The 25,946-nt window shown below is 32.4% G+C and overlaps 2 protein-coding genes across 6 annotated transcripts in view; one reads left to right on the plus strand and one right to left on the minus strand.

The window, feature by feature from the left end:
- Ufd4 (ubiquitin fusion-degradation 4-like) overlaps positions 1 to 11,779 on the plus strand; it is a 41,030-nt gene extending 29,251 nt beyond the window's left edge. For both annotated transcript variants that reach the window (XM_080160710.1, XM_080160711.1), the window contains 16 exons: positions 221 to 348; positions 485 to 589; positions 1,995 to 2,103; positions 2,415 to 2,545; positions 3,170 to 3,377; positions 3,770 to 3,928; positions 4,445 to 4,558; positions 5,630 to 5,749; positions 6,262 to 6,354; positions 7,240 to 7,370; positions 7,551 to 7,602; positions 8,241 to 8,350; positions 8,874 to 8,984; positions 9,245 to 9,320; positions 9,612 to 9,727; positions 10,647 to 11,779. In XM_080160710.1, the coding sequence (XP_080016836.1) occupies positions 221 to 348; positions 485 to 589; positions 1,995 to 2,103; positions 2,415 to 2,545; positions 3,170 to 3,377; positions 3,770 to 3,928; positions 4,445 to 4,558; positions 5,630 to 5,749; positions 6,262 to 6,354; positions 7,240 to 7,370; positions 7,551 to 7,602; positions 8,241 to 8,350; positions 8,874 to 8,984; positions 9,245 to 9,320; positions 9,612 to 9,692 (1,728 nt within the window). In that variant the 3' untranslated portion in view covers positions 9,693 to 9,727; positions 10,647 to 11,779. The remainder of the gene's footprint in view (positions 1 to 220; positions 349 to 484; positions 590 to 1,994; positions 2,104 to 2,414; positions 2,546 to 3,169; positions 3,378 to 3,769; positions 3,929 to 4,444; positions 4,559 to 5,629; positions 5,750 to 6,261; positions 6,355 to 7,239; positions 7,371 to 7,550; positions 7,603 to 8,240; positions 8,351 to 8,873; positions 8,985 to 9,244; positions 9,321 to 9,611; positions 9,728 to 10,646) is intronic.
- Positions 11,780 to 12,818: 1,039 nt separating this feature from the next.
- Positions 12,819 to 25,946, minus strand: part of LOC145318931 (tubulin polyglutamylase TTLL5-like) — a 78,274-nt gene continuing 65,146 nt past the window's right edge. For 2 of the 4 annotated variants that reach the window (XM_080160646.1, XM_080160645.1), the window contains 7 exons: positions 25,732 to 25,845; positions 24,368 to 24,454; positions 21,531 to 21,654; positions 20,442 to 20,686; positions 19,842 to 19,997; positions 19,109 to 19,198; positions 14,099 to 14,622 (listed from right to left, as the gene is read on the minus strand). In XM_080160646.1, coding sequence (XP_080016772.1) covers positions 14,617 to 14,622; positions 19,109 to 19,198; positions 19,842 to 19,997; positions 20,442 to 20,686; positions 21,531 to 21,654; positions 24,368 to 24,454; positions 25,732 to 25,845 — 822 coding nt within the window. In that variant the 3' untranslated portion in view covers positions 14,099 to 14,616. Of the gene's footprint in view, positions 14,623 to 19,108; positions 19,199 to 19,841; positions 19,998 to 20,441; positions 20,687 to 21,530; positions 21,655 to 24,367; positions 24,455 to 25,731; positions 25,846 to 25,946 lie in introns of all 4 variants that reach the window. The other 2 variants (XM_080160648.1, XM_080160647.1) reach the window with 1 other exon arrangement.

Consider the following 25,946-nt stretch of genomic DNA (forward strand, 5'->3'; position numbering starts at 1 on the left):
CATTATACGGCTACAAAAATTTGGAGATGTTTATTGCATCTTGATTGGATGACAGACACAAACCGGTATTGTACAAACTTTTCACCGACAATCTACAGAAGGGTAATTTAGGGTATTATATTTTTTTTTACTTTTCTCTAGGTACATGACCTAGACAACCTTTTACGGACGAGTTCAGTTCAGTCACAGCCATTAAATAAACAAACTATAATTTGTTTAGGATCCTTTAGTGCTGAGTTGTCAATGTCTACCAGACTGGTGTGAACAGCTCATGTACTCTGCCCCCTTCCTCTTCCCATTCCAGACCAGGCAGCTCTACTTCACCTGTACCGCATTTGGATCTTCCAGGTATAGTTGGTAGTATAATAATATAATCGGATAATAATATTTATTTTCATATCCTAGCATCTAAAAGTTATATGTCTCTCTTTATCCTCAAAATGATAAAACTAAAATTTAATAGAATAATAATGAAATATTACAGGTCCATTGTGTGGTTACAACAGCAACGAGAAATTTTGGAGCAGCGCAACAGATTGACCGGCAGCGGAGCCGCTAGCAGGCATCACCAGGATCATACTGAGTTCAGGTACAAACAGAGATAGATAGATAGATAGCAGGCATCGCCAGGATAAACTGAGTTCAGGTACAAACACAGATAGATAGATAGATAGCAGCAGAGTTTCGGATCCGGATCCTCAAGGATCCGCATATTTTTGAGTCCAAGGATCCGGATCCGGATCCTTGGACTCAAAAAAATGCGGGGAATATGGAAAAATCTACCTAAATTTATATAAAATCTCAGACATTCTCTTGATGAGAGCCAATCTTTAAGGTTTAGGTTCAGACTTGAAAATTAAAAGTATTTTTGACTTCGAATTTAAGAATAAATTTTTTTTTGAAAAATTTGGGGATTTTATTTTTATTGTCAAGGATCCGGAACCGGATCCGGTAGGATCCGGATCCGGATCTGCACTGACCAAATTTTGAGGATCCGGATCCGCATACAATCAATGCGGATCCAAAACTCTGGATAGCAGGCATCACCAGGATCATACTGAGTTCAGGTACAAACACAGATAGATAGATAGGTTGCAGGCATCACCAGGATCATACTGAGTTCAGGTACAAACAGAGATAGATAGATAGGTAGCAGGCATCACCAGGATCATACTGAGTTCAGGTACAAACACAGATAGATAGCAGGCATCACCAGGATCATACTGAGTTCAGGTACAAACACAGATAGATAGCAGGCATCACCAGGATCATACTGAGTTCAGGTACAAACAGAGATAGATAGATAGGTAGCAGGCATCACCAGGATCATACTGAGTTCAGGTACAAACACAGATAGATAGATAGGTTGCAGGCATCACCAGGATCATACTGAGTTCAGGTACAAACAGAGATAGATAGATAGGTAGCAGGCATCACCAGGATCATACTGAGTTCAGGTACAAACACAGATAGATAGCAGGCATCACCAGGATCATACTGAGTTCAGGTACAAACAGAGATAGATAGATAGGTAGCAGGCATCACCAGGATCATACTGAGTTCAGGTACAAACAGAGATAGATAGATAGGTAGCAGGCATCACCAGGATCATACTGAGTTCAGGTACAAACAGAGATAGATAGATAGGTAGCAGGCATCACCAGGATCATACTGAGTTCAGGTACAAACAGAGATAGATAGATAGGTAGCAGGCATCACCAGGATCATACTGAGTTCAGGTACAAACAGATATAGAAAGATAGACTAAAGATAAAAAGATAACTAAATGACTTAGTTAGAAAAGCAGTTAGAGACGTATTATTATAGAATCTGTTAGATATGTATAATAGACATTTAGACAAATAAATGAATAGGATAAAGACGAACAAATAAATAGAGAAATGACGTATAAACACATAGATAGGAGATAATTTAAATCTTTCTAGTTATGTAAACTATGGATTAAAATCGTACTTAAATACTAATATATTCAGGATTGGGCGTATCAAGCATGAGAGAGTGAAGGTTCCTCGTGGAGACAAGATTCTAGATTGGGCTGTCAATGTTCTCAAACTTCATGCCAATAGAAAATCAATTTTGGAGGTGAATTTTATTTATTACTCTTATGAAGAAAACACAAAAGTTAAAAAATATCATCTGAATGATAGAGGAATAGGATAAGGGGTGAGATTCAACCAGCTATTTAATTTTTCTCCAGGGGTCATTGGGTTGGGTGTTAAAGGGCCTCCACCTCAAGTTTGTTACTTATTAAGCCTACTAGAAGCTTGACTTTAAAAGAAAATCATATCGATCTAGCGGCTAGAGTGAAAGATAGACATCCTGTTATTTTTACTTCAGGATATGTTTTGAATTTTTTTCAATCATTATTTATTTACTGTAAATTTTTGTTATAGGTTGAGTTTCTGGGCGAGGAGGGAACAGGATTGGGTCCCACCCTGGAGTTCTTTGCCCTGGTGGCTGCTGAGTTCCAGAGAACAGATCTGGCAATGTGGATCACTGATAACACTATTGATAATATTCACAGGTTGGTTCATTATTTAATACTCATTAAATTATAAATATGCATATTATAACAGGGACTGATTGATAGCTTATCTTTTTCTTTCTGAAAATCCTAATTCTGAAAATTCTCATGTCACTAAGTCATAATTAGTCAAATCAAATGACACCCAAACAAAATTTCTAAATACATTGTTAACTATGTATCTATAATACAAAGTAGAACGATGTCTGTCCGTCTGTCTGTCCGTCTGTCCGTCTGTCCGTCTGAAGCTTAAGATCTCGGTAACCGCTGAACCGAATGGGCTCTACTCTTCAGGGAATATACCTACTGGTCCTGTGATGGTTTTAAGCTATTTTCTTGGGGGGTGGGACACCCCCAACCCCCCCAAAAATGAAAATTTACCCCCCCCAAAAAAATACTCCTGGTGCTGCTGGTGCAGCTGGTGCTGCTGGTGCTGGTGCAGAAAATTATTTTTTTTCTAGGGGCAAAGCCCCTAGAGGCTAGGGGCGAAGCCGCTAGTCTATTATAATATAATAAATCGATATGGGATATTTTTAATAGGGCTCGTCAGTCGCAGCCTTTAATACATAAGGAATTATATGATCTGATTAATACAGTCAATAAGCTCCAAATATGAATATATAGGGACAAGGGAAGCGGAGAGAAGGTACCGGGTTACTACGTCCACTGGGCTCAGGGACTATTCCCAGCTCCTCTTCCACAGGACTCCAGCCTCGTGGACACTGTGGCCAGCCTCTTCTGGACACTCGGAGTCTTCCTGGCTAAGGTGCTGCAGGATGGCAGACTGGTGGACCTACCCTTGGCCATTCCTTTCCTTAAACTGCTCTGTCAGGTAAATGATGCTCGTTAAGAATTAAACATTCCATTTACTTAATGTACCATAAAATTAGTTTTTCTTCTGTCTGTATCACAGTTCACTGTTCTTTGGTCATTATAGATCAGTTTATAAATGAAATACATCAAAAATACGCGCCATTCCTATTTAGGTTTTTGTGAGTCACATATTTGCATATAGCCAGGCTTTGTGAGTCTATTGAGGTTTCGAGGATTTATATTTTCTATTTGTTAGTTTGACTCTTTTAGTGCCTTTGATAAATTTTTCTTATTGGTTATCTAAGAAGAGATCATTATTAACCAGCGATATTCATGAAGGGGATAGATATATTCTTAAAATCAATATTTCCATATTGCACATCAAAAATTTTTACAATGTTACACTTTTAGGGTGATTTAAGTAGCAGCACAGCGGACACGACCACAGCCAATAACAACAGTAGGAATCTGAGCCCTGACCCCTCCAGTGTGAAGCTCATGACCAGTAGTGGGGACGCTTCTTCCAACGCGAACATCATGACCACCAGCGTGGCATCCACCACTTCTGAGGTAAAAAATGAAAGAAAAAAAAATGATGATAACATCAATCAAAACGAAGCTTAATAAATCAGACAGAATATTCGAACTCTGACGAATATAAAGTAACAATGCATTCAATATTCAAAAAATCTGAAAGTCTAAAAAGATTACGTTTCAAGTAAATCTATCCCAAAATTATTTGATTTTAGGATTCTTTTACGAACATACTTAGATTTTTATGTATTATAAAGATTTTTTTTTCTAATCGTCTAAGTAAAAATAAATTCCAAAAATCAGATGAATGGGGTAACTTGACAGACAAATAATTTAAAGTTTTACCCAAATGAAAGTGACAGGTACTATTTATGAAGATATGAAGTGAAATAAAAGAATCTTTACAGAATAACAGTGAGAAATATACCTATAGATTCTGATGAAATATAGAAATAATATTTCTATTTAGAAAGAAAGATGCGTATTTTTATTTTATTTATAAATCGTTGTATTATGTATAAGAGAACTATAACTATTATGTTTATTGTTTAGGATTATGACTCTATAAGTTGTGGTACCCCAAGGCCAGGAGCCTCCAGCTCCATCAGTACAACCTCATCAGGACCTGCTAATCTCTACTGGTGGCAAGGTCTACTCAGCCTTAAGGTAGAATTTTTATACATGGATGAAAAATATCATGGAAGAAGGCCATTTTACTAACCTAATAAACTTTTGATAAAGTTATGATGTCCCGATCTTAATTGTTTTTCGTTAGCAATTCCAATCTTTAAAGTTTTTTTTCTAAAATACTAATGTTAACATAATAGAAATAGAAGAATAGAAGCATATTCTGAACCCTTTTTTCGTCAAATCTAAGAAGGAACATTTCTAGCAGACAAAAGTATTGTTTACTTTCGACTCAAGCTGATGTGGATTCTTAAGAAATTATAGACTCGCTACTCGATAGTGAGGCAAAATTATTTTTGTGAAAAATCATCCAAAAGCACATTAAAAATCTACAAAAATTAAACAAAATCATATGTTAATAACCCTTTTAAGATTTTATTTAATTTTTGTAAATTTTTTTATTCGATTTTGGAGGATTTTTCACAAAAATAATTTTGCCTCACCAGCGAGTAGCCAGCCTAACTTTTTTTTAAGAATCCACCTCGTTACTAAGCTTTCAAATTTTAACGAAATTTTTGGGCAATTAATTCTGATTCCGTAAAGCTTTCTACTAAGAAAATATACTGTTTACAGCTGACTTTTATCTAAGTGTGAAATGAAAAAAAACATGCATTCGTAGCAAGATGTGTACAAAATTTCAACCAATGAAATTAAATGTATGTACCGATGCGATTCTCCTATTGGCTCAATCAGACATTCCCTCTCTTTCTTAGTACCTTTATTGTTAACATTTAATGTAAAGGGTGGGAGGGGGGGGGGGAGGGTGGATGTGTCACATATATAGAAACCATCCTCCAGGAACTCGACTAAAACAAAAGAGTTACAGTTGCTTTGGTGTCAGCTGTGCAAAATGGAACGGTGGCAGAACTATAATTTCCTACTGTATTTTTTTGACAATTATGACAGTCAGATATGACTTTTTTTTTGGTGGTAGCGAAAGTAACATCGCCGTTCCACATTAAACTCGATACAACTGCCAGCTTTACGGAAACTACGCGAAAAAATGACCCCCTTTATGTCTTCGCTTATATTAAATTTAATCTCTTGCAGGATCTGGAGATCCTGGATCCAGGTAGAGGCAAGTTCCTGGCAGAACTACAGCAGCTGGCCACACAGAAACACAATATCAACATTGATAATAATCTGACTCAGGAAGAGAAGGAGGAAAAGGTAAGTTAATATCCTATAATATAAAGTAGTAAGGTTTTTTTTGTCTGTAGCGCACTATCTTGCTAATTGCTCAGCTGATGTGGTTCTCCTTACAGTGGATATTCAGATCCCAGGTTTATTTTTATGAATAAGTCTGGGTATGGTTTTATGCTATTTTTCTGCCATTCCATATCAAATATAACGCACCTAGATGCTAGAGGCGAGGCGCTAGCATCCATACAAAATAGCTGGATGTTATAGTGTGTTTGTAATGTCCATTATTGAAGGAGGGAATAACCTTCATACACTCCTATAGCGATGCATATTGTTATGATTATTTTTTCTCTGCCATTATAAAAAAAATTATTCGATTTGCGGACTAATTCAGTTTAAATTAGAACACCTAACCCATAGCTGAACTGCATTATACTAAAAAGGGTGCAATATTCACCAAAATATAGGTATATTTAGAATCAAATACTATGAAGAAAATGACTTTTGTCACTTCGTTGAATTTATCTAATTTTTTCCAGATTGAGGCTCTTACACTGGAAAATGGAACTCGGATTGAGGACTTGAGTCTTACCTTCCAGTATAGTCCATCCAGCTCTATCTACCAGTTCCAGGTATAAAATTAAATATTATAGGTAGGAAACGAAGCTTTTCTATAATTAGGGTCCGTCCGTAACGGTTAACTTTTTTTTCCTAATTAGGCATGTTAGAATTGTCCTATCAATTTCAAACTTTGCATGGTGATTCCTGTAGTAGTTTGGTACAACTTAGAAAGCGTAGCAACTCTATAATCGTTACCAGAATGTCCGTACGTCCATTTTTAGCATGTCGATTTTTAACTTTATTTAACAGCATATTTTAAGGTGCTATAATCATTCCATTTTAATAATGATTCCTAGGATAACAAATTACAATGTTATAAGCGTAGCATCTCTATAATAAAGTCCTAAAAGTGTAAGTATGTTCAAGTGTACAAGTGTTAATGTATGCATTGATAGATAGATAGAGAAATGAATGGATTATGGGTAATTTAAGATAGATAGATGTAATTTTGCCAGTAGGTAATATTGTTAATAATACACATAATAATAAAATTGTCAAAACCACACCCACTTCTTGTCAAAACACAGCAACTGAACTTTTGTTAGTCGTAGAAATGGCATCACTCCTTTACTAAAGAATGATAATATTTATGCTTACATAAATATTATAGATAGATATTCTTGTAATAAAGTAACAGGATGTTTGTCTGTACCAAAGGAACTCGCTAATCGCTGTACCGACATGGTTCACCTTTACAGGGTTGCTTCTCATAGGTCCTGGGAAGGTTTATAACTATTTTTTGGACTCCCCCCCCCCCCACCCCTAAAAAATCCACCCCTAGAATTTTTACTTTTTTTGTAAAATCTAAAAAAAATGGGATATCGAATTCAACTCAAGGGCCCCTAGAGCCGCTAGTCTGATATATAGGAAGATATATAACAACTGCAATGTTTCAGAGTATTGACCTGACTCCTGGTGGAGGTGACCAGGATGTGACTATCCACAACCTGGAGGATTATATTGACAGAACTGTCGAGTGGTGTTTCCAGCTGGGTATTGCCAAGCAAATGGACGCTCTCAAAGATGGGTAAGGAGATTTGCTAATTTCATTTAAACACATCTTTTGAGAAGTAAACTGTTATCTTTTTTATGATAGGTTAGGTTAAACAAGGGTTGGGGAGCCTTGAAAGGATATTTTATCTTGATTAAAGCTGCCTTTTGATTTATGACTTCATGCCAAGATTATTATATCAATATTATTTTTTAGATTTAACACAGTATTTCCAATGGAGAAATTGGCTCCTTTCTCTCCAAGCGAGGTTTGTTTATTTATTTTTTATTAAATTGATGTGAATCTATATTCAGAAATCTGAATATGCTTATATTTTTGCATCAAATCTTAAAGAAAAGGGAGGAAAAGTGGTATGGTATGTTACTGTTATAAAAACCGACCTAGATAAAATAAAGAAAGGAACTCAAGTACAGACAATAGAAGTACAAACTTACAAAGTGGAACTGAAAAAATTACCTCTTGCCGATTAAATAAAATAATATTATGCCATCTATAAACCAGATATACCTATATCTCTTAGAGCCTTTTCATTTATATTTTTTTGTCTATATTGCTAACTATATATCCCATTATGCTAACTATCTATCTATCTATCTGTGCAGGTACAACACATGCTATGCGGAGATCAGAGTCCTGTCTTGCTACCTATCTATCTATTCTATCGTGCTAACTATCTATCTATCTGTCCCATCTTGTTAACTATCTATCTATCTGTGCAGGTAAAACATATACCATGCAGAGATCAGAGTCCTGTTTTGCTAACTATCTATCTGTCCTATGTTGCTGACTATCTATCTAAATATCTATCTTTCTTTTTATCTATCCTATCGTGCTAACTATCTATCTATCTGTCCCATCTTATTAACTATCTATCTATCTGTGCAGGTACAACACATGCTATGTGGAGATCAGAGTCCTGTCTTTACAAAAGAAGATGTGATGAAGTACACAGAACCCAAATTGGGCTACACGAAAGATTCCCCCGGATTTATCAGGTTTAGTTGATTATTTTTACGTCACAGCACGGAGGGAGTTGAGAGTACCTCACAAATTTTTTTTTCTTAGTTTCATTTATTTGGGTGAACAATTTCATATTCCTCTCCCCCCCCCCCCCCTTCAAAGAATCATATAACATGCCCATGACTTAAAAAATTGTAGAGCGACCTGAACAAGAAATAGAATCATAATAATATATGTGCGATTTTTGTAAGTAAAGAACCTGGACAGTTGAATTACAAGTTTGTTGGACAAAAAAAGAACTATCGATAAGTTTATGATAAAACTTAAAATGCGTCATATATAAAAACGTTTCATTGATTTTTACTTCTGCGATATGTATGATCGTATGATGTAATACTAATATTAAAAGAGAAGAAACGTCTTACCCGCTAAACAGACATTTTTGCATTCTAAAGATTCTAGTACTTCCCTACAAAGATTTGCAATCAATGAGTATTTTGTAGTAAGTTTGACATTTACACCCAAATAACTTCAGTAATCAAAAAATTTTTTTTATAGATTTGTGAACGTGTTGGTCAACATGAATTCCGATGAAAGAAAAGCTTTCCTACAATTCACCACCGGCTGCTCTAGTCTGCCACCTGGTGGCCTTGCTAACCTTCATCCAAGGTATGGGCGTGAAGATAGGGCTTTCCCTTGGAGGGCATAGCGAGCATAGAACCATCCTTTATTATTTTTTAAATACATTTAAGTAGAATTATTTTTAATGAATCTTATATCAAAGTCAAGCTATCAATTCCCAGAAAATTATACCTTTATAGATTAGCTAAATATCCAAAACATGGACAGCTTAAAAAGGAATTTGTTATTTTAGATTTATCCCCTTTTTATGTACAAAGTTACATACATATTGTGAAAACTATTTTTAGATTGACTGTGGTGCGTAAAATTGACGCAGGTGACGGTAGCTATCCATCTGTTAACACATGCGTACATTATTTGAAGGTAAAAATAGATATATAGATAATTTGATTGTTAGTTTGTTAGATAAATGTGTAGTCAGATAGCAAGATTGGGCCTACATTGTAGAGAACTTCTCAATGAATAAAAAGACAAACATACTGTAGGGAATGTAAACACTTATTTTCTCTCTTTTGCATATATCTAAAGATTACCTAAGATTTTCAAGTCTTCATATCTTAAAAACTATGTGGTAGAAAATTAAAATTCATTCAAATAAGTGCCCTATAAATGTAATTTAAACAATTGAACATAATCAAAATTCTTTTTTTTAAGCTACCTGATTACTCGAGCGAGGAGGTATTAAAGGAGAGACTAATGGCTGCTACCAGAGAGAAAGGATTCCATCTTAACTAAATTTCTGGCCTTGGCCTACAGTTTAAGAAAGTCAGGTAATAATAGCAGTTTCTGAATCTACGCTTTAGAGAAAAGGTATGGGGGGGGGGGGGGGGGGCATTTCTTTTAAAGTATGTTGAGAATGTATACAGACGCATATATTGAAGAGAAGAAAAAATAGTGTAACTTAGTGCACAGGGTGTCACTGAAATAGGACATAGAAATACATTTTTTATGCTAATTTTAGGTTAAAGTTTTGATACCCTCTTGGGGGTTTTAGCTCTCAGTAGGAACATAAACAACTGATTTTATATAAACAAGGATGACAACATCCATAAAAGCGAAGCAGTGAAACGGTAGGACAAACGGACATTAACAATTGTATAGTGTCAGAACTGAATAATCATAATATAAATGTATAAGAGTCAAAGCAAAATTGTAAGTAAATTTGTTAAAAACTGCTTGATTTAGGATAATGTTTATGGACATACTTACATTTTTAGGACTTAAATATAGAGTTGCTTCGCTTATTACATTATACTTTGTTGTCCTAGGAATCAATATACCAAAAATCAGATCAATCGGATGATTAGATCACTTAAAAATTTGTTGTTAAAAAAGTAAAAAAAATCAACATGTTTAAAATGGACGTACGGACATTTTGGTGTTGATTATAGAGTTGCTACGCTTTCTAAATCGTACCTAACTATTAAAGGAATCACCATACAAAATCGATAGGAAAATTGAAATCGATAGGACAATTCTAACATGCCTAAATTAACGAAAAAAGCTATCCGTTACGGACGTACGGACGTACGGACGGACGGACCGACCCTAATTATAGAAAAGCTTCGCTTTTAAAAAGTAATGGGTGTAGAATAATTGGATTCTACCGTAAGGTTAGCTAAATAGTTCTCTGGGCAGACTGACCCGCAAAACTTATAACGTACATTTACAAAATTCTATGTTTTTCAGATTTGTAGAAGCACATATGAAGAAAATAAAATTTTCACTGTTTGATATATTAAAAAAACACATTGTAATATGTTTAAAATATGATAATAATCAATATTACTAAGAAATTCAATAAATCAATGTACCTTTATTTTTTAAGGGCATCTTTTATTTTAAAATCACGATTTTTGTTAAAATTATTTAAAGGTTTTTTTTGTTCTAATAATGTATAAATGGAATCATGTTTATTGTAAAATTTAAGCCTAAAGTATTTCTTATTAAGGGCTAAATAGGTGAAGAAAAAAAAATATTTGAACAGGACTTGTAAATGAAATTTAGAAGTAAAGTAAAAAACACAATTAAAAATCTCTTCTTTTCTACAATTTTTTTCTCTTATAAATCCTTACTGAAATTTTGCTTCTTATCAAATTAATAGTTTAAATATTTACATTTACTATTAGAAAAATATTTAACCATTTAAAATTCGTTAACTTTTTTTGGCTTCATTATTAATATCTTGAATATAATATTCTAATAAAAACACTTTTGTATAATCGCAAAAATGCTTTGTATCTGTATTATAAGCTTGTAGATGCCTTTTTTAATATCATGCAAAATATTTTAAAATAAAACTCGTATAAAAATTTGGTAAACTTTTTGCAAAATTTTGGATATACATTCTTAAATTGTTATGTATTATTTTTATTCTGTACATACACCATTTAAAGTTTAATAAAGTCGGTCTTCCTAAAAAGTACCTATTAGTTTTGGCATTTTTTAATTGCTAATATTGTGGAAGTTAGACCTGCCATTATTAAACCAAAAAAAAGGAATTAAAAAAAAATTGTAACAACATTTTAACCTGCTTGCCAGTTGCTAAATATCATATTACAATGAGGAACTATTAAAAACCACAAACTCTATCGCCGAATACCTTTATGATTTTCAACAAAAATACAGCAGAAAATACCATTTTCTTTCGGTTTCGCTGCAGTTTCTTCATAAATTTTTTTTGTGTTAGTTGCAAGAAATGGCATTTCTAATTCCCCTTTTAAATTTTCTGGTGTAAAAGAATGGTGTATTATTCTATCATTTTAGTTTGTTTTGATCGTGTTAACTTGCCTTTTTTTGTTAAATAAAGCTGGTCACTAAAATTTCTTCGTTTTTTTATACAAAGCAACTTTACAACTCTACGTGGTATCAAAACACAGTTTGATGTTTGTTCATTGAGGGAAAACCATTACAAAATGGTACATCAAGGGATTTAAAAACACGAATTGCACCATCTATAACTAGTGAAGCACAAAAATCATGAATTATAATACAGACAGGGTGATTTAAAGAGCAAATGTTGAATAAAGAAAGATTATTGTGGAAAAATCACGAAACATTTCAACTTTTTTATATTTCTTCAAATTTCGTAGCATTACTGACAGACCGACTGACCAAATATATTCTATAGTACATGCTCTTTGGTACAGGGCAGGGGCTGTGACTAAGCCATTTTTTTTTCATTTGAAATAGTCGAAAATTAAATATTTTGTTGGCATAAAACTTGTTCTTTGATGTAGCTCAAGAGAAGTGGATGGGGAAGAAAAAATTGTGAGGGTTTTTGTTAAATTATCGCTTAGAATTGTTTGTCTGAATCACATTCCCTAGTCCCTTTTACAGCGAATCTTCACACAAAATATCATCTGCCTACCTTAAATTGCATGCGAGGAAAACACAATTCCCTTAAATCATTTCAGACGGACAGACAAAGTTAATTATGGAGTAGCTTCTCTATTAAAAACATGTTCTCTAATTTTATAGATCGACAGCTATCCATTCTAAGCATTTATTTTAGCTATGCAGCTTTTAATGCCATTTAAAAAGCCTCTGTCAGTATCACGGCTTTGAAAAAAATTATCTGCAATAAATCGCAGATAAGAGAAAGCTAGACAGCGTAAAAGAATGATCACCCACTTCCTTTGTGAGACACGCGCAACCACAAATATGTATTTAGAAGCATCCGCGCGTATAAGTCGAGGCTGTCGACTCCTGGTTAATTCTACTCCATATGTTTTGCATGATTCCTAACCTTTAACGTAAAAGTACTAAAATATTCAGAACAAAAAATATAACATTCGTTGCTGACATAAACTTCTGAAGAATCAAAGCTTTATAGAACACTCTATGTTGCCAAAAGAACAATTAATTGTCTAGTAGTTTATTAATTTTTCTAAATATTTCCATTTATTTAACACTTCAAATAGAATTACATGGTTGGCCTCTTATTAAAAAATAAAATAATTTTAAGGTGTTGTTTTACAAATAAAAAATATATAATTTAAAGAAATAAAAAAAAATTTATAATTAGATTTAAAAAGGAAGCACTTTGGAGTAATTGCAATATGTTTTACCCTTTGAAAAAATTAAATACTTTTAAATACCCTTATTATTAAAAGGCAAATAGGAATTTTCAAGAAAAAAATAGGCTTATTTTATTGTATAGTAAAAAGAAATCAACGATATCTGAGCAATTTTCATTTTAAATTATATTTTGTTCAATTAATTGATTTTTGATGTGTATCAAAGCTTTTTTAGGAATTAACGAGAAAAATATTTTAATATTAATGGCACAAAATAACGACTTTATGATAATTGTTATCAACAAATGTATATGGATGGAATCTTAGTTCTAACTAGAGAGCACCATTCTAAATTTGATAAATAATATATTAAGATAAAAAATTAATGTAACAAACGATCTAAAAGTAATAGAAATAAAATGGCGCTTTCCCTCAAAGTTCCTATTGAGCACTCCGACCTCCCCCCATTATTTATGATATACATAAAATATGAGCGAAATCTAACCCCCCCCCCCCACACACCAATTTTTTTCAATGGGAGGGGGGGTAGTTTAGTACCCAACAAGATTTTGAAAGATAACGCCAATCAATCTTGACAAAACTCAAGAAAAAAAAGTGTTTTTATAAAAAACAAAAGAAAAAACTAGCTTAATAATGTAAGCTAGACATTAACAAAACATTTAACTCGAGAGCCTAACTTTATTCTAAAACAATATGGAAATAATGAAAATTTTCAATTAAAAATAACATATTAAGTAGGAAAACGTCAAAATGCATAAAAATATCTAATCAATCTGCTACATTTATTACAAGCTTTAATTTAATAATGAATATCTATGGGTTCTATTTTCATAATGAGTATGAAGTACTAAACTTTATAATTAGTTTCAACATGCTTTTTTTTAACAAACAATGTTAGAAAATATTTCAAAATTAAAAAGTGGTGCTTCTGCTTAATGTTTTCTTTGACAAGAAATATTGTTAGATATTTTAATTTGATACAACTTTAAAACAAAATTGAATAAAAATCTGAGATATTTGACTGTTTATTTTTGGAAGAAGTCTCTTAGATTTCAACAAATTATACATTTTTATCTGATTTTTTATGTGGAGATTTCTTTTTTCTGCTGTCAACTTAAATTGTTTGTCTGATGTTTCCCGTAGGGGTTAAGGGTTTGACAAAGAACCTAACCATATGTTTTAAAAATGTAAATTTTGTTGTAATTTAAAGGGCTTCTTGGCATGGTCTCAGATTTTAACTTTTTAATAAATAATGAATCAGCCAAGGTTGATTTTATATCACATCTTGTTTAAAGATCATTTTAATATCAGCACTTGTCTAGTTAAGGGCTAGGGTAGCGAGAAAATGAAAGGTTTAATATTCATTTTCATACCCATAAATAACATATGTATATATCACTAATTAAAATGGCAATTATTATATTACATATATCAGAATCCATACTTTTATTTTAATTTATTCCTAAATTTAATTTCTTAGGTATGATTCATAATTATACTAGGTAGATGATTTCACAACATAGATCCATCAAGTTTTCCAACATCACTTTCTTTCAATAAGTATTTTTAGATCACAAACATTGATTTCTTCATTAAATGGCAGTTTCTTCTTACTTGCTTTATGTCTGAAAAAAATGATAAGATAAGAAATATTAACTAAGAAATTATTCTTAAAAGAAAAATAACACTAAACTGTTTTATTACATTTAATAATGGTCTGATAGCAATTTGTTTTTTTTTTATTTTTTGTAGGGGCATGGCATGCTTACGATTAAACATCCATATGTAGCGAAGTAATACAATTAACAGCCAAACTTCCTTGTGGGTTATTTAGTAGAAATTCATCATCAGATAGCAAAATATACACAGCAAATTTCATCCATCAATCTTTTAACAGCATAGGAAAATAAATTAATCCTTTTAAGTTTTATGCATTACAGATAGTACGACGGACCAAGAAAATTGTAGAGCAGATCTATGATAAAAGCAACGCTGAAAAAATCAACATTATTCTTGTAGAATATCGTTTGTTACTGATAATATTACATATCAAATACTAATAGAAAATTGTAGTATTCATCGATTTTTTATATAAATACAAATTTACGTTATGCTACTTTCTTGTTAATGATGACAAGATTTTTTTTGGTTAAAATTATGATACTATTTGACATATCCTAATTGTATTAATTCAAATAAAAAAAACTTAAAATTAAATTAGTAAATTTGTTTTGCTAATTTCAATATTTTTAAAAAAACACAGGTTATAAAGTACACAATTTTGATTCTTTAAACTCCCATCTATTCTACGCCTTCCCTTTACCCAAATTAGAGGTGAAATTGCTTAGTTTCAAACCATATTCATTATAAAACATTCTACTGTTTCTCTGTTATTTCAAAGCTTTTGCCTTGTATCTGATTTTATTATAAATATATGAAATATGGTCGATTTTGTGAGGGTTGACAAGGACTTTATGTAGCTGATCAAAATATATTCCTACTTTTGAGTGTGTTTTATTGTGGATAGTCTCTTTTCAACACTAATACAGTGTATTGTTCTATCAAATATTATTAAATGAAGAAATAGCAAAGTTGTAACTTAAATGTACTTTTGTAACTCACTGAGGACTTACAGACATACACTTGTGATAGAGCAGTTGCAATAATAAAATTCGTTTTTTCTCAATTAAAAACGAACTTTCTTTTAATCGTTATAAATACCCAAATTAATAAAAGTACTTATACTAGTGCCCCTATCTTTAATGTCAGAATAAATAATTTTTTAAAGAGCTAAAACATATAATTATCTTTTTCAGGAAAGCTTACCCTTTGTTTTTAATTGTTTAGTGTTGTCATAATCTATTTAGTCCTTGACAAAATCATAGCAAATAAAAAAGAATTGGCGTCAAAGGATTGCATTACACAAAAGTAAAAGTTTGTTAGAAATGAAAGTATTATATTATAGAGTATTACATTATAAAGTTTTATATTAAAACAACTTGCAGTTGTAGTGCTGGTAATGCATTTCCCCCTCCCCTGGGATACCATACATTACCATTTGCACTGCGTTTTTACAAAACATCAGAAACAAAAAAATCGCTAAAACTGATAAAAATATTAAAAATAGTCCAAAAATGAGGTCATATGCATTTTCATGTTAAAATGATTTTATTATTTTAATTAATACTAGCGGATTCGCCCCTAGCCTCTAGGGGCTTTGCCCGAAGAGGTATAATTACATCTTTTATTACCTGGAGATCCCCCACTCCACCACTATTTTAAATTTTAAAAAAATGGCTGGGGGAACTTTTGTTTTTAGGGGGGTTTGGGGTGTCCCACCCCCTAAGAAAATAGCCTAAATCCACCACAGGACCAATAGGTATATTCCCTGAAGAGTAGAATCCGATCGGTTCAGTGGTTACCGAGATCTTAAGGGACAGACGGACCAACAGACATCATTCTACTTTGTATTATAGATTGTTAATTCTTGGACATAGCTGAAAGGTGCTATGATCCTCGATTTAGACTTGCGTAATATTTTTGACTAGCAGCAGCGCCCCTAGGGGCACTTGTGGTGGTGAGTCGACCCCTCCCCCCTAATTAAAATCTAGTTTTGAAAGAAAAAGTAAGATATTTTTTTGGTTAGGGGTGGAGGATAATTTTTTCAAGGGGTTATTTCACTTGTGTGGGAGGTAGTACCTTCTCAAAACTTATAACTTTCTCAGGACCTATGAGAAGCTACATTGTAAAGGAGAACCATATTAATTCAGAAAGATCCTTAGGTACAAAGAGGCAGCTAAATAGACATTCTTTTTGTAAAAGGATAGATGGGTTGAATGAAAATATATTCATGACAATAGTTGTTTTATTCATGTTAAATTATAATATTTTGGCTGGTTTAGAGGAACTTACTAATTTTGGATTGCATTGTTTTTACTTTCTATACAGAGTGCTCTACTAGTTAGAACTCAGGAACAAAGGACACAGTTTATGGATAAATGTTGGATTTCCCAGATATCAACATAAAAATATTTAAAGTTTTATTCTATTTTATAAACTTTTATTTTTTTTACTTTCATCTGAAGTATTAAGCACTAGCTGAATTAAATGTCATTTTTATTTCCTCATGCTGCTATTGGGCATAATTGTCCTTGTTTTTTTGTATTGCATATTCCTTGATATTCCTGATTAAAGAAAGCAAGGCCATTGCAAATTATAATTTATAACACTTTTGTACAAATCTGTCTTTCTATCCAGCAATATATTTATCCATTTTTTAACCACCCCTTAAAGATATTAAGTTGCAAGTTGTACTTTTAATTTCTCGCATAAGTATGAAAATCTTTGAAATAATGCCCCATTGTGAATTATGCGCATATTTTGAGTTTTATAAATACATCATGTATATTATCTTACCAAAATTTGACAATTTCTCCTTTACTTTAAAATAATGTTAGGTTTTTTGTTGTTGAAGAGATAGCTACTTGAACCTATACTCAAATAGATTTTAAATAAAATAAAACTTTTAAGCACTCCAAGAAAATAAGAATCTATGATTATCTATTTTTATTTTTAATTAACTCAATAAAAAAGAAGATTATCAAGTTAAAAAATAAATACTAAAAAATTTTGCGGTGCATTAGAGTAATTTAGTCTCATGATTATCCAATAAATCTATATCATAGATGTATATAAAGATAACTAACTAAATGACCTTTTTCGTCTGCTAGAAAATTGTTTTCTACTACTTAGCTGTGTTAATATTCCCGACACTTTTGGTTGATTTTCAAAGACCCAATTGAGAGTCGGCACAAGGTCCTTAGGATTGGACTTACAGTTATTTAACCCCTTCCCCCTCTAGTGTTTTACTCTAATGATAATCCTAGTTTTTATTAAATTTTAATTATTTTTGTAATTTTTTTTACTCATGAGATTAGTAATACAAAAAAGTAATTTGTTTATATTAAGATTACTCACCTAGTCGACTATTTGCAAATACAAAATTACCAACTTGATGTAATACATAACTGTTTGCAATTCTACTTTAAACCAGGAATCTTAAGGGATAAGACAATGGACGAAAAATAATATAATAAACCAAGAATAATAGATTACAAACGTTGGTTGAAACGTTTAGACACTAATAATTTCAACTAACCAGTCTAAATTTAGTTATAAGTTATTTACTTCTAAATACTAACAAGTTTAACAAAATTTAGATAGTTTTCTAATTTGAAAAAAGTTTTCTTTTTCATTAAAAAGATTCATATTTAAACATATTCATCCCTTAAAACCCCAAAAATGTTTGGTAACTTGTCCTAATGATATAGAGGATTTGTTTACTTTTTGGTCATTATTATTAAATGTTATTTACTTTTCTATGATAAAATCTATTCTTATAATTTTTACTACATCGTGTATTTATAAATTGCAACAGCCCAACTTTTCTTTTATTCAAAATTCATTAATTCAAGCAAATAAGTTTAGGCATAATTTTATCTATCTTAATCATGATAGATTTGTTACAAATTGTATCCTAAGTATAAATTTTACTTTTTCTTTAAGAGCTCATGTATAAAAATTATTCTTTTGAACTATGTAGGTCAGGGGATATAGTTTGATGCAGGAATATAAAGGGATAAGACAATGGCCGATAAATAAATGTACATCCATCCCCAATAATGATACATAAAATTATCCTTTCTATAAATTTAAATTAGTGGTTTTAACGTATTAATACACAACTATACGAACCAACCAATTAAAATTTACTAAAGTCTCCAAAGTTGTTAAGCCAATGAATAAAAAAACTTTATTATAAAACTTTGGAGACTAGTGAAATTAAAAGTCAATTTTCCCCTCTCTCTCTGATTTTGATGTTATGTTAAAATTGTTCAGTTAGAAATATACAAGTTAGATTTTGCACAGTTTATACTTAAAACTTTACTACAAACTATTTATTACAAAATCTTGAAAATAAACATAATCTCTACTTTAGATTAAGTTATTCGCAGTTATTCTGTTTGTCTGTCTGTATCTCTTTAACTTTTTTTATTTAGTTTCTATAATAATTAGCTAAACTACAGAAAAAACTAAAAATATGTTGCTTACTTGGGTAGGGGCAGAAGCCACGCGTGGAAACACCCCACCAACCTGGAGATTCCAGCTTTTTTGGAACTCACAGCGCACCCACCGTTCCTTCTGCACACATATACTTAACTACACTAACATGGACGTTGTCATCCTTGTTAATGTTCCGTTAGTTAGTCATGCTAGCTACTTGGACGGCCCCTAGAAACCCCCATAGATGTACAGCTTTAGTTAGAGGTGACAACCCCTCTGTTTATTAAGCTAAGCTACGCTACTTTAGATATAATCATACTTGCTCGTTTCAAAATTAAGAATTTAAAGCAATCTCAACAATGTATTACATTTCAACTTTTATAGGTACTATGTTTCAAATATTTACATTATTTAAAGACGCTCTATTAATTGAAACTCATTTAGTATAAATATATTCAATCATCTTTACATATATTTTTATTGACTTGTTGGGCACTGAATCCTCCTCCCCCCCCCCTCCCTCATTTTTGTAATAGTTTAAAAATAAAGGGGGGTTGTTTTTTGTTTGTTTATGATTAGGGTGATATATAGGGGGAAAACAGCCTTATTTAAATAAGGGGTAATGGGTTATCAGTTCTAAACAGGCAATTTATTTGAATGCACCTGACATTTGATTAAGCTTAGAAATAAAATTTTTATTTTTTTAGTTTAGCTAAAACTTTAAGCCTATCATTATCTCTGGAATGTTATCATCCTTGTTCAATACTAAAACTAAACTTACTTGACTAGGAGCTGAAGCTACTCTAGGATACCCTTCCCACAGATAGATTCCATCCTTTTCAGGTGTGACTCCTCCCCCAGCTTTCCTGTTGGTTGACTGGTCAGCTATTGGAGTTCTGGAACTATTATCCATCCCGTCCTCACCTCCAGGATTTGTCTGCGAAACATAAATAATGTATTTGACTTTATGTATTTGATTATATCTATTCTAAGGGTATCTCTATGTGGTTAGGTTAGGTAAGGTTAGGTTAAAAAAATATAAAACCCCGCACTCTGAAATTATTCAGGCCTCAATGGCTCGGAAGCAACTAACAGAGTTAAAGCTTTGTTTTGGTATAAATATCTATTTATCCATCTATCCTTCATGAATAAAACTTTTATCTATCTATTTAATTTAGCCATCTATTCAATCTATCCATCTATTCAATCTATCCAACTATTCAATCTATCCACCTATTCAATCTATCCATCTATTCAATCTATCCATCTATTCAATCTATCCATCTATTTAATCTCTCAATCTATTCAATCTACTCATCTATTCAATCTAACTATCTATTTAATCTATCCATATATTTAATCTATCTATCTATGCATGTACCTGTATGTCAAGACATTTGGCAGGTCCTGGCGTGGGGAGGGAATACATCGGTGATACAGGCGGATTTGCCCGCGCCGACATCCGCATGGAACACTGGCGGTCGCGCAGATTGCGGTCGGGCGAGATGCCGTAGGCGGTGCGCAACAACGGGTTGCGGCGTGAAGTGACTGGCGGCAAACACTTGCCGAGAAATATGTGGGCACAGCGGTATAACTTGGTCTGCAGAGTTAATACGTCTTCCAAATCTTTGAAAAAAATATTTTTACAAATTAAGCTATCAATGTTATTAAAGTTGTATAATTTCATTATTAAAATAGCGTCTTCTGATAAATAAGTCAGATGGCCGACTAAATATCAGACCAATATGACCACTAAGTTAAATACTAATGAGAATAGTAGATGATCGAAAAAATGTAAAAGATTTTATATTTTTCGCAGTAAATGAAACACTAAAAGAAAAAGAGAAAACAACATGTTTTTCAGAAAAGATTATTTTTTTACTCAGACATTATGTTATTGTGTTATTTTTGCTAGACAAAAAGTTTTGCAAAATGTAATCATTTTCTTTTTCACTGACACTGAAATAAGTTTTTTATTATGTTATATTTATACAATTTAAATTCTGTTTAAAAACGATAAACTTAAATTCTTAGTTATTCTGCTTAAAACAAAGATCAAGCTCACAACCAAAGGATTAACTTGGTCAATTCGAAGTGAAATTTAAATCAAAGCGCCCTAAACGTTTGCGTATTTAGATTATAAATTACTAGCGGCTACGCCCCCTAGAGGCCTCTAGGGGCTCTTTAGGTGGAAGGGGGGAGTCAAACCCCCTTCTTCATTTGTAGTTTTAAAAAGAAAAAGTAAAAAAATCTACGTGCGTTTTCTATTGGGATAGTGGTGGTACCCTCCCCCAAAATATTTATAAACCTTCCAGGACCCATGAAACTCTACCATGTAAAGGAGAACATTATAGGTTCAGTGGTTTGCGAGATCCTTAGGTACACACACAGAGAGGATAATTTCCAAATTTAAATTTTGAAGAGAGTTTTAAAACTTCATGCACCCGACATTGTAACTTGTAACTGATACCTGAATCGCTGGCAAATGCGATGAATTCTTCAAAGATATGCCGGGGAATCATTCCAGACTCCTCCTTGAACACTGTGAACATTTCTGTCTCCTTCTTGTAGTGGCCCAGGAAATCACCCAACTCCTACATCAAGCAACAAAATTAAATTAGAAAATTATTGGAAATACGCTTGGGGATCGAATGTAGCCAGGGAGGGAGGGGACTTTGGATTGTAAATAACACTGTTACCTAAAGTTTCATAACCACGTGATCTTATTTGAGGGCTCTAATACTTTGAGTATTTTTATTGAAATTTGATTGGTTGGTTCCAAACTTAGAGTGATAAAACTTTTAAATCAATAATTTAAATTATAGAACGGGTAATTTGGTTATCATCATTAGAGATGTATTTTGGATATAAATTCATCATCCATTTTAAATTTTAAAACACTAGTCACAAATCAAAAACATTATTCCATTTTAAAGGTTATATAGTTATTAGTTTAAAAAAACAAAGACATTACTTTAGTTGCTCAAAGCGATTTTTTATTCAGTATATATATTTATGTTCTTGTTAAATAAAAATAAGCATAATATGTTATTTCTAAGTTTTGTTTTTGATGATAAACATATATCAATTAATACCCATATCATTAACAGTGTACATTGTATATTATGTAAATGTGTAAAAACAAGGATGGCAACAACCATGAAAGCGAAGCTCTAAAATCAGAAGGAAGGACAAACGAAAAATAACAATTGAAGAGTGTCAGAACTTTATAATTAGAATATAAATGTATAAAAGTCGAAAAAATTGTACGTAAATTTTGTTAAAAAACTGCTTAAATACAGGATATTAATTAAGGACATACTTACATTTTTAGGAATTTATTATAAAGATGCTTCGCTTATAACATTGTGCTTTGTTGTCGTAGGGATCAATATTCCAAAAATCAGGTCAATCGGATTATTATATCACATAAAAATTTGTTGATAAAAAAATAAAATGAACATGTTTAAAATGGACGATCAGGGACATTCTGGGAACCATTATAGAGTTGCTACGCTTTCTAACTGGTACATAACTACTAAATGAATCACCATGCAAAGCTTTAAATCGATAGGACAATTCTAACATGCCAAATTTGACGCTATCCGTTGCAGACTGACGGACGGCTTCGCTTTTGTAAAAAATATATTCTGAGATAAAAATTAACTAAGCTCTGAAGAAATTTTCATTACTATATTGGTATGTGTTTTGAGTTGTAACTTTTAAAATGAATTCTTTATTTTTAGAGTTAATAGTCAAAAAAACAAATTATAAAAATATTGCTCTAGATACTAAAAAAACACTAAACATCATTCAAAAATAAAGTTACACACACCCTTTATATACTTTTTTTTGCAACGAAGAAAAACATGAGGAAAAAATCCATTTGCAATTTGCTTTTCTAGCAGTAGAGTAGTATATCAGGGGTGGATGGATAGATAATATGACGAATTATATTTTAAAGATAAAGTGAATAGTATCTTTCGCAAAATTGCTTAAAGTTGCGAGTAAGATTCCAGTCAAATGCGCTTATTAGGTCAAACTGTCTTTAATTATGCGTTTAATTATACTATGCGTTTGGTCAACATTAAGAACAGTTAGACTTAATAAGCGCATTTGACTGTACCATAAAAAGAACTTAATATATTGCAGTGCATTCTTGTTTTTCATCTGTTAAATTAAAAGATTTGGAGTTTATAATGATTATTTCTTTGGTTTTAAAGGAGCTATTGAAATTTAAATTTAAAACCAAAATCTGTTCAAAATAATTTTAAAGTAAGCCAACTGTGTGATACATTTTTCCCTGTTAGATAGAAGCAGAGAAAATTTCTCCTATCTCATTTCATACTGCATTACACCATAGGCCTTTTAACTATTGGTTGAAGGGGCAATTAAGTGAAATAGACTACATGTCTCCTAAAATCGTCTTTGTGCAAATTTGAGGCTGGTAAAAGTGTCTTCTAAAAAAGGGGAAAATTCAAATAATCTTTGTTTTTTGGCCTGATTGACGTCATATTTCTTTCTATCATGACTTTAATCGGAGGAGTTTGAAAAAACGTTATAACATTTATCCTCTTTTTTAGGAGACACTTTTACTTGCTTATGCACATTATTGTGTCTTCTATGCCAATATTTGATTCAATATACGCGCATGAATGAATAATAGATGGTGGAAAAACATGAAAACTCGAAGAATCAAAAGAAGTTTTAAAGAGTTAAATAGAACCTGCCATTCCAACTACACCAGGCCTTTAGTGTAGTTATTTTGAACATTTGGTGCAAGTTTTCCTCTCGACTAGGCTCTCTTCCAACCAATTAGGAAAGCAAAGTAAATGCTTCATTTTATATATTGTAAGTGTTATTGGGGAGTTATCCAATCAGAAGCTAAAATTCTTATTACGTGATAGTATAAATCGACCACAGAGTAAGCTTCAGGTAACTTAAGGGATAAGACCCGTGGTGTTAAACTTTGGATACTAGTGTAATCTAAAGCCCAAAAGTCCCTCACTCACTGGTAATTCTATATCCATGTTACTATTCTCATTGTACAATAAGATAAAAGCATTATTAATTGACTTCAGTGCAGTTGTTCTTACGGACTTATCCAATGAGACATGAGAATTTCAATCACGTGATTAAATATTAACCAATAATCTTTGAAGATTGATATTATAAAACATGACTATGTTGAATTGCGATTATTTCAAATTGTATGTAGGTTATAAAAAAAACAGAAATATTTAGACCAATAGTAGGCCAAGATACTGATCACATGATCAAATAAATTCACACTAACAAAAATCTTACCTTTGCAACAACAGCTGCCCTGTCCTTCCCGCCCAATTTTGTGCTCGGGGCTTTCAGCATGTAAGATTCTCGTAGACTCAAAGCAGCCTAGAAAGATTTTAATAATATTTCATTCAAAGAAAATCCGTCCTACTTTTGAGATTAGAGGAGAAGTGGGAAAGAAAACCCCTAAAAAAGAGATGGATAATCCCTCTTTTTTTGTGAGGTCACAGGAACCAAAAGTAGGACAGATTGGGCTTCGTAAAATCCGCAGAAACGAGAATTTTGATTATGTAAGCGAAGCTCTTTGAACAAATAGCTTAAATCGTCTTTATTTAAATTTGTAAAGAATTTGATTTTTAATCTTTTGTAGAAGGAATTGTGAATCAGAATTATAATATTAAAAGTTTATGCATTCTCATAATATGAAAGTAAACAGAAACATATTCTTTAAAAAAATTATTTGTAAGAGCTCTTCAAAATTTATGTTAATATTTAAGTCCAAATAGCTTAAACCCTGCACTAATATAACACTTCCCTCAATTTGAAATAATTCATCTTTCTGCCTATAGACACAGGCAAAGATCCTGTAACTTTAACAGAAAAGATTGTTTTTGCTTTGTCCTTATCTTTGAATACAACAAACTTTGGTACAAGGGTAACATATGACAATTAAAGGGCCCGACAACCGCAGCCGGCCGCCTATTTATTGAACATTAAGCAGCAAGCAGCCGAGAAAAGCAATTTTTGGAACAGTTAACTGTCAACATTTTAACCTCAGCCGTTAGTAAGTCAATAATTTACAACAGAGCAGCCCTTGGTTTCAAAAGCACGTAGCGAAGCCGCTCATAGGGTCAGCTGTTCTAGAGAAGTAAAGGACGGTGGTTTCCCTTCAAGTGTCTACTCGAGCACAGAAAACCTCCTTCACTTTCATTTTGAAATAAATTGTAAATAAGGGAAGGGAGAAGAGGGGGGGGGCGATAGTTTTTAGTGTTTTTTTACTTTAGGTCAGAGCTGGATCTTTAAATCATTTTAGTGGTGAGCCAGATCGGGGTGAGCCGAATTTCAGCCAATCACAGCGCGGCATTTCATAAAATGCTGTGCTCTCATTGGTGGAAAGTTGGCTCACCCCGATCTGGCTCACCACTAAAATGATTTAAAGATCTAGCTCAGGTTAGGTTAGGTATTATTGGTAGCACTGCAGTGTTGAGGCATCGCAGGTAAACGCCAAACAGGGCCAGGCAGCGCCCCCCTTCAGGGATTAGGTTCAGGAAAAAATCCCCCCCCCCCCTTTTTTAACTTTTTTTATAAGCAGACGGGGAGGTAGGGGCTTAAGTGCCTGTTATCAAATTGAGAGAAAACACCTAAAGAACCTCCTAACATACCTTCTGAAGGAATTTTAGCACAAGATCGACTTGATTCTGGTCTCCATTTTCAGGATCAAAATCTGACAACCTCTGGAGTATGCACTGCAGGTACACGGCAAACGCTTTTCGAGCCTATAAATAAAAATATTGTTAAAATCCATATTTTTTATTTTTTGGCTAGTAATGTCAATAAATTAAAGAATACCTATGATATTTTGATAATTTTGATTTTT

The sequence above is a fragment of the Acartia tonsa genome, chromosome 5, assembly GCF_053477335.1.
Source record: "Acartia tonsa isolate MP-2025a chromosome 5, ASM5347733v1, whole genome shotgun sequence".
NCBI lineage: Eukaryota > Metazoa > Arthropoda > Copepoda > Calanoida > Acartiidae > Acartia > Acartia tonsa.